At 50.1% G+C, this 18,388-nt stretch overlaps 1 protein-coding gene across 1 annotated transcript in view; it reads left to right on the top strand.

The window, feature by feature from the left end:
* The window catches only part of LTO1 (LTO1 maturation factor of ABCE1), a 67,499-nt gene extending 50,341 nt beyond the window's left edge, over window positions 1-17,158 (top strand). The window contains exon 4 of the mRNA XM_070782896.1: window positions 16,840-17,158. Coding sequence (XP_070638997.1) covers window positions 16,840-17,065 — 226 coding nt within the window. The 3' untranslated portion in view covers window positions 17,066-17,158. The remainder of the gene's footprint in view (window positions 1-16,839) is intronic.
* The last annotated feature ends 1,230 nt before the right edge of the window (window positions 17,159-18,388 follow it).

The raw sequence follows: 18,388 nt of genomic DNA, 5'->3' as shown, positions 1-18,388 counted from the left end.
GAGCCTCCCCAGGCACAGGGGAAAAATCGTGGTTCAAGAATTGAAAATAATGTGGTCAACAGTAATTTAGAAGGCTTTTCACTGAGCACGGTTTAAAACAAGCAAGAAAAAAGGAAAGAGAAAAACAGCTTGTAAAAATCTGTTTTAAAAGCCTCCGTGGAAGTTGTTGCTTTAAAATACTACTATTGTGTCTAACTTCATTCAGTACAATTTTTATTAACTTGATTTTTTTTTTTTTGCCCTCTCTTGCTTTTGCACTCAGTAAAAGAAAAACAAAAAACAAAAAACTCAACAACTTCTTGAAATGTTCCCCAGTCAAGCCTTTTATCTCCACGGGGTCAATTCCACCTGCCAATTTGCAAATGGGCTTGTTTGGGTCACCAGACCACAGCATTCTCGGCAAAGTTTCCATTTGCAGGCAGGCCAGCCCTGCCGGCCCTGCCCTCCTGAAAAGGTGCAGTCAGAGATTCACATATGACTTTCTAAGAAAATTGGTTGAGGCTGTGTGCGGTGGGGAGCAGAGCACGGATTCAGGAGGCTTTTCTGTTGTATCTTATGGCTTTTACAGTTTTGAAGATTTCGGGGCGGGGGGTGGGGCGCAGAGCTTACCCAAGAACCAGCTCTAGAGACCCCCTTACTCCCAGATCTGAGAGCTCAGAGGGGCAGGTGCTAGCCCTCCTCACCCTTTCAGGGAGCCCCTCTGAGGTCCCTGCCCCTTTTCAGTCTCTTATCTGCCCTCTGCCATGGTCCCCCGCAGCCTGGGTCAGGGACTCACCTGAGGGCTCCTGAGCATCTTCCTGCCTCTTCCTGTGTCCTGAGCTATGGCCATGGTCCCCCGAAGCCTGGGTCAGGGACTCTCCTGAGGGCTCCTGAGCATCTTCCTGCCTCTTCCTGTGTCCTGAGCTGTGCTGGGTGGGGTGCGTGTGTGCTAAGTCGCTCGGTCACGTCCGACTCTTTGTGACTTCATGGACTGTATCCCGCCAGGCTCCTCTGTCCATGGGATTCTCCAGGCAAGAATACTGGACGGGGTTGTCACGCCGTCCTCCAGGGGATCTTCCTGACCCAGGGATCGACCCTGCATCTTCTGCATTGCAGGCGGATTCTTTACCACGGAGCCACCAGAGAAGCCTGCTTGTTGGGGAAGTGGTACCACCTCGCTCCACCTGGAGCAGGCAACCAGGTGGACACTTGACTCCTACACAAACCATCACAAAACAATGGGCAACCGTCAGGAGACAGAGAGGACATGCAGAGGAGAGGGCTATCAGGTTTGAAGTGTGAGGATGTCCCCAGGAGCGAGAGCTGTTATCCTACAGGAGGGTGGAGTTCCCTGGGAGCAGGGGTGGGGAAGGCGGGCGAGTGGCATGGGGGAAGGGCAACTTCAAGGAGTAGGCGGGGCCCGAGTAGAGGAGGCAGGGAGTCAGGCCAGGGAGTTTGGGATTTATTTCAGGGATGCAGAGGGGATGCCCAGGGTCTTCATGCGGAGGAAAGTTCTGATGGGGTGGACGGGGCTGAGGGCAGGAAGTAGTGTTGGTGGAGGTGGGATTCTGACTCTGCAGTACAAGATCAGGCTGGGCTGCCTCTTCTCTAGTCCACCTAGGCGATCACACCCCTTAACCAGCAAACTTCTTTTTTGGGGGTTTGTTTTCTTTTAAAATATTTATTTATTTGTCTGTGCTCGGTCTTCTGTTGAAGCACGCAGGATCTTCAGGCTTTGTTGTGGCACGCAGGATCATTTTTAGGGGAGGCATGTGGGATCTAGTTCCTCAGCCAGGGATTGAACCTGGGCCCCCTGCATTGGGAGTGTGGAGTCTTAGCTGCTGGACCACCAGGGAAGTCCCAGTAAACTGAGAGCCTTTTCGAGGGGGCGGTATCTCACTCATCTTGCATCCTTGCCTAGGAGCCAGTGTTCTCTCTGTGTCCAGCTGGTCTCCGTTAGCTGCTGCCAATTAAAGGGAAAATGGAAACAGTGACAGACTTTATTTTCTTGGGCTCCAAAATCACTGTGGATGGTGACTACAGCCGTGAAATTAAAAGACGCTTGCTCCTTGGAAGAAAAGCCATGACAAACGCAGACAGCATATTACAAACCAGAGACATCACTTTGCCGACAAAGGTCTGTATAGTCAAAGCTATGGTTTTTCCAGTAGTCTTGTATGGATCTGAGAGTTGGATCATAAAGAAGGCAGAGTGCTTTCGAACTGTGGTCCTGGAGAAGACTCTTGAGAGTCCCCTAGACAGCAAGATCAAACCAGTTAATCCTAAAGGATATCGACCCTGAATATTCACTGGAAGGACTGATGTTGAAGCTGAAGCTCTAATACTTTGGCCACCTGATGCGAAGAGCTGACTCATTGCAAAATACCCTGATGCTGGGGAAAACTGAAGGCAGGAGGAGAAGGAAATGACAGAGGATGAGAAGGTTGGATGACATCATCGACTCGATGTACATGAGTCTGAGCAAGCTCCAGGAGAGAGTGAAGGACAGGCAAGCCTGGCATGCCTCAGTCCGTGGAGTTGCAAAGAGTTGGACACAACTTACCGTCCAAACAGCAAACAACAATAACAAGTTTCCGTTGCAGAAATAACGCAGACCCCTTTCCCTGGTAATCTTTTCACCCCCCCGCTCCCCCGAAGAATGCAAACCTGAGCCCTGAAATCAGAGCATTCTGGATGATTCCCTGTGGATGTGATTCCTGGAGGATGTGGTCACAGGAATGAATAAAAATTTTAAAAACCTTCCAGGAAAGTCATGAATGGGCCACACATCCGAGAAAGTGCCCCAGGCCATCTGCTCAGGATGAACTGGACAGGCTCTCTGAGCTCCTCGCTGTGTGCCTTGCCACTGTGGGAGCCCACCCCTCCCCCGCCCCGCCCAGGTCCAGGCTCCCATGATGAGGTGACCCCAAAGGCCCTGAGCTTTTAAACACAGATTTTCTGTTTGTGACTTCACTCCGGTTCCTTTGAAGCCAGGTGGCCTCGCTGATGGAACCCGGGAGCAGATGGCCTGCTCGGGGTCCTGGCGCCCAGCCCTGTGCTGCAGGGAGCAGGAACATGTCAGTGACTCACTCGGACAGTGACTTCTATGGTGTGGGCAGGCAGAGCCCCGAGACACCCTCGCCGCTGCCGTTCGCTTCCTAACTTTGGAGCATCTGGAGGGGCTGTGTTGACCCTGAAAGTTGAAAGGCTTTCTGGCTGCACGGCTGCCACTTCTCTTCTTCCTCAGGGATGTTCCCTGGTCCCCTGCCTGGCTTCCCATCCTGGAGCTGATCACACTGGGTTTACTGAGTAGGAAGTGGCACATGGCTGCAAGCATGCAAGACGTCCCACCATGAACTGAATCTGGGGATAAGCTCTGTGCCCCATGACCCCTGGGGTTCCCCAACCCTACTGGTTTCTCTCAGCAAGACAGTGATCCCCCAGATCCCTAAGCCCCTCAGATTCCCAGAGGTATCTCCAGACTCCCTGAGGCCCCTCAGGCTCCCCAAGTTTCCCCCAGACTCCCTGAGGTCTCTCCAGACTTCCCAAGGTCCCCCCAGACTCCCTGAGGTTCCCTCAGACTCTCTGAGATCCCCCAGATGCCCTGAGGTCCCCCAGACTCCTTGAAATCCCCCCAGACTTCCCGAGTTCCCCCCAGACTCCCTGAGGTCCCCCCAGACTCCTCGAGGTTCCCCAGACCACCAAGGCCCCCTAGGCCTCTGAGATCACAAATCCCCTTGCTGGCCCCCAGATTTCCCAAGGTCCACTCCTGAGTTCCTCCCTGACCGTAGAGGCCCCCACAGATCCCTGAAGGTCCCAGACCCCTGGAGGCCCTCCAAGACCACTAAGGCCCTTTGAGACTCCCTGAGGACCCAGACTGCTCACACCTGGGCAGGTGGTAAGGAGCAGCCTGACTGGGAGCTCCTTTCCATCCCTGAATCCTCTGGCTGAGGAGTTCTCTGACCAAATAGGACTTCTTTCTGCATTCAGCCACGTCCTTGGTGCTTAGCGTTGCCTCTGGGCCGGAGTGGAGCAAAAATAAGGCAAGGGGTCTGGGGTCCGAAGGACTGGTTTTGAACTTGAACCCTGTTCCTTCTGAGCTCCACATCTCTGAGCCTCACTGGCCCCACCCCCAGGTCATGTGGCTTAAGGCCAGGCACTGGGAATACTGGACTCGGGATGGCTGAGTTGGTCCTTTTCCTGGTCATCACCATGAGGGCTCCCGCTGGGCTGGTGGTGGGGGACACCAGGAGCCACCCTGCAGGGCAGGACTGAGGACAGCGGCCGCATGGGACGGTGCGAGGAACCCAGGTGGAGTCCCTTTGCCCCCCAGGGGCAGGAACGCGAGGCCGGCCCCCGCTCCCCCCACTCCCTCTGGGACAGCGGGCAGAGAATTCACAGCTTCCCTCCTGGCCCTGGTGCCCACATATTTTTCTTGTCAAAATGTTCATTTTTAGCAAATTGTACCGTCAAAGAGGAAAATCCCACAGACTGAAGGAGGAGGAGGAAGAAGAGGAGGAAGAGGAGAAGAAAAAGAAGAAGAAGGAGGAGGAGAAAAGCTGTGTTTACATTTTAGAAAGCAACCTCGGGGAGACAGCAAACTTCCTGCCTGTGGAGACCACAGTGAAGCCCTCGGGAGCCCTCGGGAGTCCACTGGCTTGTTGGGCCTCTTCCTTAAGCAAACTTGAACCTCACTCACCCTACTCGAATTATTCTTCAGGTAACCGGGGGCCCATTTGGGCTGGTGGTCCTGAATTCTCAGAACAAAATCTGTCTAGTAGGCAGACCGAGAGGTTTGGGATGAGGCAGCACGTGTGCGTTCAGTCGTGTCTGACTCTTTGGGGCCCCATGGACTGTAGCCCGCCAGGCTCCTCCGTCCACGGGATTCTCCAGGCAAGGACACTGGAGCAGGTTGTCATGCCCTCCTCCAGGGCATCTTCCTGACCCAGGGATCGAACCCAGGTCTCCTGAATTGCAGGCAGATGCTTTGCCACTGAGCCACCCGGGAATGAGGCAGACTCTGGTATGAATTCCGGAACATCCAGGGGATTTCAGTGTCTTTAGATCTGCAGGTTTCTTTTTATCATCCGGGCAGCCTATTGTCTGATCATTTAAAAAGAATTATTTGGCTGTGCCAGGTCTTCGTAGCAGCCCACAGGATCTTTAGTTGCGACGTGTGAACTCTTAGTTACGGCACATGGGGTCTAGTTCTCTGACCAGGCATTAAACTGCGATCCCCTGCTTTGGGAGCTTGAAGTCTTAGCCACTGGGCCACCAGGGAAGTCCTCTGGCTGACAATGTTAACTTCTGAGTTAGCAGTGCCATGGAGGCTGGGCTGGGTATGGAATTGCACCCTGAAATCAGCAGTCACACTTACACACAGGCTCCCACCCCATCAACAGAAGCAATCTCCTTACCTCTGACAGAGGGGACGTGTCCCCTTTCTCGGAGATATTTCCCAGAGCCTCACTCAAGACACTTGACATTTGTCCTCCCTAATGGAACCCATGGCCCCTCAATACATCGACTGGTAAGGCTGATAACTAAGATTGGCCATCAGGATGTCTGCAGAGGAGAAATATGTCAGGCAATGAAGAGAGCCGGAGCTGGTAATGGGTGCCAATGGAACCAGGAAAATACACGTGATGGTTGGTCTGGCTCTGTTCACAGACCCGGACACTATTGATCGATTAACTAGAAGTCAAGTCTCTTTGAGGACAGATCCTGTAAATGTCACTGCCGGTTGATGCCATCATTATTTTCCTGATCCTTCCCCAAAGTGATAGATACATGGCTACTGACCATGGTATGTGTGTCCTGAGAAAAGACTTTCCAGGATTGTTGGATGCAGGGTCTGCTACCAGGAGACCTGAAACTCTGTTGCTGACCCCAATGACAGTGATAAATAGAGTCCTGGCCCAATTTCATGTCACAGCGAATCCAGGGGCTCACCTGCGATCACTTTCTCGGTCCCTTATTGTGTAACTCGGGGGGCTGCAATCCAGAGTCGGCAGGACCCTGGCTTTGATTCTGTGACCTGCAGAAAAGGAGTCATTCGGTGGGAGGAGCCAAGTGGAGCCACCTGAAACTGTCCCCTCCTGGCTGAGGCAGTGAGGCAGAAGCAAAACCACCCCAGGAGGAGCTGCAAAGACTTGGTGCATCACAAAACACTTAAGGATGCGGGGGTCCTGCCCCATCGCATTCCCATTCCGCTCACCCATCTGACCCCAAAGCACGCAGGACGTTCTGTAAACCACGCCAGAGGCGGTGTATGGTAACGAGGAGACTGACACGGCCCCTGACGCTGTATGTGGTTGTGTTCTCACTCATTTACTGGTTTAGGCACTTTTCATTCCTCCTGTAAACTCTTGTTGTCAGTTGGGTGAAGCTTCCACCGGAAGAGCGTCCTGGCCATGTAGATCAGCTGGCAGTAAATTTTTGCTTGTGTTGTCGTTCAGTTGCTAAGTCAAGTCCAACTCTTTGTGATCCCACGGACTGCAGCCTGGCAGGCGCCTCTGTCCTCCACTATCTCCCAGAGTTTGCTCAGATTCATGTTCATTGAGTCGGTGATGCCATCTAACCATCTCATCCTCTGCTTTCCTCTTCTCTTCCTGCCCTCAATCTTTTCCAGCATCAGGGAATGAGTTGGCTCTTTGCATCAGGTGACCAAAGTATTGGAGCTTCAGCTTCAGCATCAGTCCTTTCAAAGAATATTAAGGGCTGATTTCCTTTAGGATTGACTGGTTTGATCTCCTTGTGTGTTATTGATCTGAAAATGCCTTTATTTCAATTCTCTTGTTTTTGAAGGACATTGTCATTGGGTATAACATTCTGAGTTGGTGAGTCTTTCCTTCCAACACTTTAAATATCATTTCCCACTATTTGCTGATCTCTTTTGTTTCTGATGAGATATCAGCCATGAGTGTTGGGTTCTTCCTGGATAGGTAATGTGCTCTTTTATCTGGCTGCTTTCAAGATTTTCTATTTTTCAGTAGTATGACAATGTGTGCAGGTATGGTTTTCAGGCTTTTTTGGGATTTTGTTTTGTAATTATCCTATTTGGGATTTATTGTGTTTCTTGGATCTGTAAATAGCTTTCTCCCTATTATATGGAGATCTTCAACTTTGGGAATTTTTTGTTTTATTTACTCAGTCTTTTTGTGCTTCCTTTCACTCTGTTTTATTTCTGGGACTGCAACTACACATATTCCAGGCCATGTGACTTTGTTCCAAGGGTCTCTGAGCATTTGCTAACTTTCTTTAGATTTCCCTCTCTCTCTTTAAAATTTACTCTGGTAGGACTGGGTCTTTGTGGCTGTGTGCGGTTGTGGTGAGGGGCGGCTGCTCCTCACGGCGATGCGCGGACTTCTCGTGCAGTGGCTTCTCTTTTGTGGAGCACAGGCTCCAGGCACCTGAGGCTCCAGGCGGCCTGGGTCAGCAGTTGTGGTGCGCAGGCTTAGTTGCTCTACTGCATGCAGAACCTTCCCAGACCGGGGTGGAACCCATGTCCCCAGCACTGGCAGGCAGATTCCTATCCACTAAATCACCAGAGAAGGCCTCTCTGTTGATTGGATAGTTTCTATTGATCTGTCTTCAGGTAATTTCTACTGATATTTCTAATCTTCTTTGAATCCACTTACTTTTTCACTTGTTACTGTGCCTGTGAATTCTGGAATTTCCATTTAGTTCTCTTTTCCAGTTCTAATTTATCTGCTGAGATTCTTTATTGATTTGTTCATTAGGGCCATATTTCCCTTTAAATCCTTGAACATATTTATAATAATGGCTTTATATATCTGCTAAGTCCAACATCTGGGCTATCTTCCGGTCAGTGGCAATTGACTCCTATTTTATGGCATATGAGTTATATTTTCCTTGTGCTTTGCTTGTCTAGATTTTTTCCTATTATTTGGAACTTCAGATGACACATTTTAGAGATTTTGAATTTGATATTTATCTCTGAGTACTGCTGGTTTTATTCTTGTAGGTGGTGGATATTCCTGGCTGATAAGTTGAACTTGCATAGACTTGGATCTGGCTTTTCCTGGGCCCCTCTAAGTTGCTTTGACTCTCCTTCTGAATTCTGTCTTCAAGCTTTGTTGAGAGTTGATTTAAGGCTCTAGACTTAGATAGACTAGACTTTGCTATAAGTTATGGTCTTTACTCCTAAGGCACAAATTTTCTGATGTCTCTTCTCCTTTCTGGTTGGCTGGAAACTTCAGTGTGTCTCAGCAAACTTTGGTCTCTCAACTCCACAACACCTGATCTCAGGTAATTCTTACATAGTCTTTCCCTATATACTCACAACCCCACTCTTAGCCAAAGACTTGCAGGTAATCTTCATGCAAATGTCTGAGGTGTTCCTGTGGGCACAGCTGCCTCCTCTCTGGCACCCTGACCACAGATTCACATCATTTTCACAGTCCCCTCCGCTCAATACGATTGTTCTCCTCTGCTCTCGCTCCTATACTGTGGTCAGGAAATTTCCCCAGGCAGAGAGGCTGGGCAGTTAATGGGATTGCCTTATGAATTTCCCTTCTCTCAGGGATCACAGTCTCTAATGCCTGCTTTCTGTTGCCCAAACAAGATTGCTTCATATTTTCCCCCCCAGTTTTATGGTTCTTTATGGCAGGAAGCTTCCACTGGTAGTCACTTCTCCATCTGGGAGCCAGAAATGGAAGTTAAATGGTATGCACCTATTGATCTAGAAGTGTTCTTCTCCAATCCCATTGGTGAAGAGGATAAAAAACAATTTGTCATCATAGGAGAAGGACAGAAGTTCACATTCGCTCTCTGATTCCAGACTGGAGCTAACTCTCCTGTTCTCCCAACAAGACACCTCATAGGGACCATAGTCATCCTGATATTCTATAGATCAGGCTGGTCTTCTGTACTGATAACCCATGTGAACTGGAAGTGGTGAGCACGGAGCATAGAGTATGCAGAAAGTGAGAAAGAGACTTCTGACAATATAAAGGGCTGCATGCCAATGAAATGAGCAGGGACCCAGTGTCCAGGGCCCGTGGGGCTTCCCTTTAAAGCAAAGAACCATTTGCTGCCCATCCTACATCTTCTACAGCTAGCAGGAAAGAAGCACAAAACTTAAAGTTGTTTGGACTTGGGGGGAGGTGGAAATCGATAGCACTCTCAGGAATTCTGTTCTAACCAGCTTATTGAGTGGTTTGAAAGGCTTTCTATCTCACGTGAGACCCAGAGCAGGTCTTAGAGGGCTCGGTGGCAGGCAGAGCCTGGAGTGTAAGTTTCTCTGTCCCTAGGGGCTTGCGATCCACCAGATAAGGTGATGAAGGCTTGCACAGGTGGAGAGTGCAGAAAACCTCTCCAGGAACGTCTCAGCATAGACCTGTGGGGTTCTTGAGTGAAGACATGCTCTTTCTAGAAATTTTTCTTTTCTTTTTTTTTTTTTTGGCCATACTGTGCAGCATGCAGGATCTTAGTTTCTTGACCAGAAATTGAGCCTGTGCCCCACTCTGTTGGAAGTGCAGAGTCTTAACCACTAGGCTGCCAGGGAAGCCCCAAGATGTGCTCTCTACAATATAGAAGCCACTGGCGGTTTGAAGAACAGCTTGTGAGTTGCTAGTAGGTTCCAACAGGGCTGGAGCACCTGGCCAGGGCACTCCAGGCGGCTGTGCAGCTGAAGTGCCTCTCATGAGCTGGCTGAAGACTGACTCTTTTTTGCATCACGTCCTCTCTGAGAAGTAACCCTGAAAGACAGCAGGGGCGGTGGGGGCATCCCGCAGGCAGCACACTGGCCATCCACTGTACATAGAAAAGTACCCAGAAGCAGGAAAATCCACAGACGCCTGGACATGGGCACACGGCTTGTCTTATGGGATAGGAGCCTGAAAGGAACCGTATTAGGAGATCGGGAACAACTTAGTTTGGAGACGGACCTACAGCAGTGGGCAAAAGTGTGTGGATGCCAACTGGCCTTCAGAGGACCTGTCCCATAGTTCAGGCCCGCAGGGACCAGGTCAGTGGGATGACCTGTCCTGGAGATGATGGCCAGTCTTTCTCCTTGGTTATGGCACAAAAGAATAAATCAAAGATGATGAACCCCAAATCTCTCTTTGGCTGCTCTCTTTGGATGACCACAGTCATCCCCAGATGATGCTATTGATGATGGAGTAATGAACAAGAATCCACAGGAGACAGCAAAGATACCTCTTTCTTCCTGGAAATTACGTTACTACGAGAGTGTTCAGAAATAATGACTATGGTCTTGGGGCATGTTAAGTGGCCCATAGACACCAATACCCATGCTGGACACCCAGACTTTCAGCAACCAAGACAAATGATGACCCTTCAACGTGACACCCTGCCTTGAGAGCACCAGTGGGCCCCTTAGCGGCAGGTTGAGTCCATCACCCTCTTTTAATCTGGAATTCTCCAGGCAAGAATACTGGAGGAGGTAACCGTTCCCTTCTGCAGGGGATCTTTCTGAGCTAGGGACTGAACCCTAGTCCCATCTTTCCTGCATTGCGGACAGATTCTTTATCAGCTAATCCACTAGGGAAGCCCTTCTAATCTGGGTAGAACAGCAGTTTGTCTTTTCTGGAACTGCCATTACTCTTGGTATGGGTTTTGCTTCCTCTGCTCACAGTGCTTCCCAGCATCCATCAAAGGGCTTACAGAATCCATCCCCGAGGTCTGACTGCACACCTTGAATTGAGAAGTCATTTTACAGCTGGGGAGATACCACATTGAACACACGGCCTTGTGGTCTACTGGTCTTAGGACCTACTCTCATCAGTCAGAAGCAGATAGGCTGGGAGAATACAAGAGCATCCTGTGAACGACTCAGCTACCCATCAGTGCACCCAATCAATAGCCAGATATGGTGCTGTGACCCCCAAAGTTGAAATTCACGGGTTCAAGAACAAAGGCTGGAGTAGGAGAGCCATTTCTCATTGTCACCGCCGCCCCCACCCCCCACACCAGGTGCCTCGCTGGAGGTACGTGCTGAACATGCCTCTTGCTTCCTGCCCCTAAGCTCCTCTGAGGACTGCCATGGGTGTGTGCTTAGCCCTCACACACACTATCTGGAAGTGCTGGGAAGTCAACATTCTGTGGGCTGATCCTCTGTCCGATGGAGGGGGGAAACTGACAGATGAAGGTTAGACATGAGAGCTGGACCATAAAGAAGGTTGACTGCTGAAGAACTGATGCTTTTGAATTGTGGTGCTGGAAAACACTCTGGAGAATCCCCTGGACAGCAAGGAGATCAAACCGTTCAATTCTACAGGAAATCAACCCTGAATACTCATTGGAAGGACTGATGCTGAAGCTGAAGCTCCAATCCTTTGGCCACTGATACAAAGAATTGACTCATCAGAAAAGATCCTGATGCTGGGAAAGACTGAGGAAAGGAGAGGGGCGTGACAGAGAATGAGATGATTGGATGGCATCGTCCACAGACTCAATAGACATGAGTTTGAGCAAGCTCTGGGAGATGGTAAAGTCAGGGAAGTCTGGCGTGCTGCAGTTCGTGGAGTTGCAAAGAGTTGGACACAACTGAGCGACTGAACAACAAGAGATCCCAAGAGCCAGTGGAGGGAGACAGGCAGTGGGGTTGGGGGAAGCTAGAGAGGCCAGGAGGCATTGTGTGCAGCTCTGATGAGAAAGAGGAGGGAGTCAGGTGACCATCAGGAGGGAAGTGTTCTGGATGGAGGGGATAGCGTGCGTTAGTCTCTCAGTTGTGTTTGAGTCTTTGTAACCCCATGGACTGTAGCCCGCCAGGCTTCTCTGTCCATGGGATTCTCCAGGCAAGAGGGGATTGCCATTCCCTCCTCTAAGAGGGGATAGCAGGGGACCACCTCATGGAGATGAGGGTCTTTTCCATTCCAGCGCATTCAGTGTCTAGAAATAAAAAATATTCAACTTCACATAATACCCCTGAGAAAGTGGCTTAGCAGGATTATGTAACTGCTTCATGTACTGGTGAGCCCAGGGGCTTCACAGGGTCCTCCATCCATTTTTCTTGCCGATGGACATAATCTGGACAAGAAAATTGTGATTTGAAGATGGCAGATCCAAAGGGGAAACAAAAATATGTGTAGCAGGCATCCGTTTATTAGAGACCAAGTTTAGTTATGATCAGTCAAGTCTTTCTCCTTGATTACAGCAAAAAAGAATAAATAAAAGAGGCAAACCCAAGACCTCTCCCTGGCTGCTCTTTAGAAAGGCCGTTGTGATCTGGTGGAATCCAAGTCAGGTGTGGTGGGTACCACAGTCACCCCCAGGATGATGCTGTTGATGATGGAGAAATGAGTAAGAATCCACTGGGCGCAGCAGAGATATCTTTTCCTTCCTGGAGACTGTTGCTAAGGAGCGTATTCATAATGAAAGACCATTGTCTTGGGGCATGTGAAGAGGCCCACAGAAATCAAAGGACTTTAAAGGGGTTGAGAAGCAGGTGTGGTGAAGACTCGGACATGGCGGGAATTGTCAGGGCCAGAAGGGACAAAGTTCAGACGGTGCCCACGGCGTTTTATTGCAGAAAGGAAAGCATCCTTTTGAATTCTGTAATAACACTGTGTTTGTGGTCTATTTTCATCTGAGGATCTCAGAACACTTTCAGGTTGTCATTAAGCTTCACAGCGACCTGATGTACTGGGTATAATTATACCCATTTCATCGCAGGGTCATCTGAGGCCCTTTAAGATGAGCCGACTTGCTTGGAGACTTTGATCTAGACTTTTCTGTTTTCCACCCTGACTTGCCTGGTTCATTTTAATGTCGCGAAATCAGTGAGGGACATGAAAATTTCAACAAATCTACTCCAAAACCAGTTACTCAAATTCTTGGGCAAACCCTCCGTGGCTCTCCATGACCACCTTCCTCTCATGTTCATTAACAAAACCAGTTAGCCAAGGTATTTTTTTACATGCTTTTAGGAAAAGTCGTTGTATGGAAATATTGGAAGGCGTGAGATTGATCCCACGGAGCAAATGCGCCCCTTTCCCATGGTCTGGAATGGACTCCGTCCCAGGCAAATTGGAGTTGCAGGTATGCCGCTAATTTCCCATCATTCTGCTTGGAGGCGATAAGATGTCTTTTCATCTTAAGTTACATAAGTATCCAAACACATAAGGAGACCGTTATTACAAAGGCAACCGACAAGGGCAAAAAAAAAAAAAGACTTTCATTTATTCTGAATATCTGCACTAAACGGTTTTGATGTCTTTTCGGGGACTCCTAAGTACTAAGAAGGAGAAAAAAAAATGCACAAAAGTCCTTTTGAAAATGCAACCTGGCTGTCGCTGATGTTGGGTCTGTCGAGAAATCTATTGTCCATAAGGCAAGGGCCGGGCGATCATAATCCATCCTATGATATTTGCATTCGCCTTCCCCGTCTGCCCAACCGGCGGCTTATGCAAAGCAGCTCTTAGTATTCTTAGGGGGGTGGGGGCAGGGAGAGAGGCATGTACATGTACTTCAAAAACTCAGCTCCTGACAATGGAGAACATTTGTGGTAAATATGCTGCACTCTGGATGTTTTCTACCCGCTTCTTCAGGAAAACAGATGGGTAGTTTCTCTGACAGTGAAATTTATAGGTAACTGAAGGAAATGAGTGGTAAAAGGGAAAACTCCCTGTTTTTAATGTTTCCCATATAATCAAGCGCCTCTTTCATGGAGGTACCCCACTGCACTCCATCCTTCCACATTCTTTCCCCTTGACTGGCTCTCAAAAGATCCATTTCAACGAGGAAGAAAAAACCCAGCATCAAGGATGATGGTTGCGGATCCTGACACACACACAGGTTGTCTGCCTAACAGATAGCTTTGGCTCGGCCATATCGGACAGCCGACCTCTGGGTGAGCCGCCCAGCAGCCGCACTCCTGTGGTCGATGTCGAGGGAAGCCGGCCCTGCAGATTAGGGGCCCCCCGGGAAACCGAGACCGATCCGGCCGCTCAGTTTCATCTCTAATCTATCCGGCGAGGTGTGTTCAGTCAGCGACTTCCCAGGAAGACTTGGGCCGCATGGGAAGAAATTTAAGTTTCCAGCCTGTGTCCCTAGGGCCGTCTGAATGGAGCCGGTGTTTGAGCCTGTCCTGCACCTCGTGTAGGTCTGCGATACCATCAGGGGTGCCCCTGCGCTGGGCGGCGGGGGAGGAGGGAGGTGGCCGGCCTGGGGACTCGAGAAACTCAATCCCAGGCCGTTTTAGCTCGACAGCCATGGATGGAGAATTTACTAGGGTGGATGGATGGATAAATTAAATCACAAAATCTGCACTGGGAGGGACAGGAGTGTATGTGACTACTGTAACACAAGTGAGGATAAGATATATGTGCATGTATATATGTAAAGATGTATATGTATATGTGCATTATATATATAAAGAGAGGTGGGCTTCCCCAGTGGCTCAGTAGTAAAGAATCCACCTGCAATGCAGGTGACACAGGAGATGCGGGTTTGATCCCTGGGTCAGGAAGATCCCCTGGAGGAGGAAAGGGCAACCCACTCCTGTATTGGAGGAAATGGCAACCCACTCATGCCTACAGAATCCCATGGACAGAGGAGCCTGGTGGGCTACAGTCCCTGGGGTCGCAGAGTCAGACAAAACTGAAGCAACTGAGCGCACACTGACACACACACAGAAGCACGAAAACGTTTCGGATAAATGATTTCTTCTGTCTCAGAGAAACTAGGATGAGATTTCAGATGGGTTCTGAAGGATAAATGGAAACTCAGTGAGAGGAAGACTCTGTGACTTTATTCAGGCTGCTGTCACAAAGCACCCCAGCCAGAGGGGCTGCAGGCTGGAACCTCAGACCCGGGTGTGGGTGGGGCCGGTCCTCCTGAGGCCCCATCCTGGGCGTGCAGACGGCCATCTCCTGCCCGTGTCCTCACAGGGTCGTCCCTCTGAGTGTGTCTGTGTCCTGACCGCCTCTTCTTATAAGGCCACTAGACCTCTATGAGACTAGGGCCCGCCCAAAAGACTTCATTTTTACCTTAATCACTTTTTGAAAGGCCCAGCTCCAGATACAGTCACATCGTGAGGTGCTGGGTCAGGACCCCAACACAGGGCTCTTTGGGGGAGACAATTTGGCCCCTGACAAAGGGAAGGTGGTCCTTCCATGATGTTATAGAGACAGCAAAGCCAGAGACACAAAAGGGCAGGGTCTTGGGTCAGGTTTCCCGGATGCAGAGCCTGAGGTAAGGGCTGGGATCCACATGATTTATTGAGGGAGGTCTCTCAAAGGAAGTGAAGGAGGCAGGATGGGGCAGGGGGCAAGCCTCAGTGAGGTGGTGGTCTCAGCCGGAGACTGGCCTCAGCCTGGGCCCTCATGGAGCTCTGGGGTGTCAGATGTGGCACCAATAGACTTGATGCCTCTTGAGGCCACCATGGGGGCTTTTTGTACACCCCCCACCAGGTTAGCTGGACACTGGCTGTGGTTTCCCAGGATGGCCAAAGCGTGATGTTCTTAGCCAGGGCTCCCATGGGGTTGAGGACCAGGTCAAAGCTAAGGTTTTCCCCATAGTCAAGTACGGATGTGAGAGCTAGACCATAAAGAAGGCCGAGCACTGATGAATCTGTGCTTTCGAACTGTGGTGCTAGAGAAGGCTCTCGAGAGTCCCTTGGACTGCAAAGAGATGAAACCAGTCAATCCTAAAGGATATCAACCGTGAGTATTCTTTGGAAGGACTGAGGCTGAAGCTGAAGCTCTAATACTTTGGCCACCTGATGCAAAGAGCTGACTCACTGGAAAAGACCCTGATGCTGGGAAAGATTGAAGGCAGGAGGAGAAGAGGACGACAGAGGATAAGATGGTTGGATGGCATCACTGACTCAAGGATATGAATTTAAGCAAATTCTGGGAGACAGTGAAGGACAGGGAGGCCTGGTGTGCTGCAGTCCATGGGGTCGAAAAGAATCAGACACGACTGAGCAACAACAGCAGCAACAACTGGACCAGGAGCTGCCTGAACAGCCAACATCAGAGGCTGGAGGTGCTCCTGGCAGCCGAGCTCCTGGGGGACCCGAGTGGGTGCCCATGCTTCCCAGAGGTGCAGTGAGCTTGAGGGGACAGAGTGGCTGCGTTTGTGGGTTGACCACGGAGGTCTGTAGTGGTGAGGGTGGGGTGTGGGCAGAGCTACTGAAAGGGGGCAAATTGAGGATGAAGCTACACTGCTGCCCCTGGTCTCTCTGGCCTGCCCCCCGCCCCCAGCCTGGCACGTGGCAGGGACCCTGCAAGAGTTGCTGTTCAGTTGCTAAGTTGTGTCTGACTCTTCGTGATCCCATGGACTGCAGCATGCCAGGCTTCCCTATCCTTCACTATCTCTAGGAGTTTGCTCAGACTCATGTCAACTGGGTCTATGATGCCATCTGCAAGAGGGGCTATGAGAAAACCCATGTGGGCCAGCCCTGGACCAACTTCTGCATTCAGAGAGCTACTTCCATTGCCTCTCCTTGGGCTTTTATTAAAAAGAGGTGATTTCTCATTCTTTGCTTTTGGATTCTAAAGGTCTTCTGAGTGGCTTTTGAGCTATGGAAATTATGTTAAACATCACAGAGTTGATTGCTTTTTATAAACTTTTCATGATCTTGATTTCTTTTTAACCTTTAGAATAAACAACATAACTCTGAATCCTATAAAGGAAAAGGAAAAAAAGAGGTGATTTCAACCTGATGAGTAAATCCGAGGGGACTGGGTATATAAGAGGACTGTGCATCTTTGCAGAGGAGCCCGCTGCCCAGAGGCCAAGGAAGTGAGAAGTTGGACAGCGTCAGCCGTGCGGGAGGGGGCAAGGTCCTTCCTCTTCGTGGGGCGTGGAGCCCAGGGGTACGCAGAGTGAGGAGGAGGATGACTAACGGCAGGCTTTCTTCCTCCCCAGTTTGTCGGAGGTGGTCCTGTCCTCCGTGGCCAGCTCCATCCACTGTGGGTTTGAGGGAAGCCCTCCTGATTTCGTCACCATCATCACACCTGCTGGAGGATGGTCACGTGCTGGAGCACGCAGGAGTGGTGCTGTGTCTGAATCTGGCACCGAGCGCAGGCAGGGAGAGGTTCACGTGGTGAGATCTGCCTTGGGAACCACCCTCTCCAAAGCCGACATCCTGTGAGATTCACGAGCAGTGTTCTGAGCCTTCTCAGCAGCGCCTCTTCCTGCTATGGACGCTCAATGCCTGTCTGGTTAATAAAGGACACGAACCACTGATGCGTCCTCTTGCTGAATCCATCTGGAACTCTGGGGATGGAGAGCAGGTGGGGGGCTGCTAGCCCAGCTCTGACAGGGCTCCTGTTTTGATGATGGACAGGGACCCTGGAAGAGCCCCCTCACGCACTCCCATAGGTCAGCTTGGGGACGTATTCACTTTCTGCTCCCATCAGACTGTTCTTTCTGGCAACGGAGCTGCAGGCTGAAAAAGAGGATATGATGTGGGGACTTCCCTGAAGGTCCAGTGGTTAGGATTCTGTGCTTCCATTGCAGCAGGGACATGGGTTCGATCTCTGGTCGGGGGTCTAAGATCCCACATGGCTTGTAACATAGCCAAAAAAATAAAAGGGATTCTATCCTGAACAAAGCGGTAGACCCCCCTCCTGTTAGAGTCATTTGAGAAACCGTGCATTTGATTCCTTACAGAACAGTCTCCCATCCCCCTGTCCCCCAGTCCTAACCATCAGGTGGATGGCTGGTGTGCCTGTAGATGTTAGTGGATTCCTGCGTTCTAATAGCAATTGCATGGTGGCCTCATTCCTGAGGGACCGCTGAGTTTCAAACATTCTGGTCTCTTAATGTTATGAAAATATGCTGTTTATTTTTTTTTAAAACTAAAGGGAATAAAGACAGACAAAGAAAGAAAGGGAGAAATGCAAGTTGAACCTAAGACGACTTTTTTTTTAAAGTCGACCAGAAGGCACGACAGAAGTCTGGCAAAGATAAAGCCATGGGTTCAAACGTATAGCGCTTACTTTTCCTTTGCATCAAAGCAAAGCAAACATCGAGAAGGCCCATAGGCAGATCTAACCTCCTCAACTGATCCTTTCTCCCCCCTCACTGGCTGCTGGGGGACGTAGATGCCTCAGCCTCTTAAATAACGCTCGGAACAGCGGGCCAATTGTGTGGCCGGGCCAGCGCTGCCCCAGGTAGCCGATAACTTCCTGTGTTGAAATGATGACTTGGAGATTTCATCCCGATATCCCCGCTCACCAGGAAATATCCTCTTACAGACCTGCCATTTCGTAAAGTAATCGGTGAGAATGCCATTAAAGTCAATGTCTTAATTAAGCTAAGCATTAGCCAAGGAATTACAGGCATCTGAAGGCTTAGATGGCCTGTGGGATCTCGTTTCAAGAGGCAGAGGTGTGTGGAAGGTGGAGGACTGGGAACTCCGAGGGAGGCGTCCACCGCCACTGAGAGCCGGCGCGTCACGGTCGCCTGGGAC

This window comes from Bos indicus, chromosome 29 (genome assembly GCF_029378745.1).
Source record: "Bos indicus isolate NIAB-ARS_2022 breed Sahiwal x Tharparkar chromosome 29, NIAB-ARS_B.indTharparkar_mat_pri_1.0, whole genome shotgun sequence".
Classification (NCBI taxonomy): domain Eukaryota; kingdom Metazoa; phylum Chordata; class Mammalia; order Artiodactyla; family Bovidae; genus Bos; species Bos indicus.
Note: the sequence above shows the minus strand (reverse complement) of the source record. Positions and strands in the feature narration are given on the sequence as shown.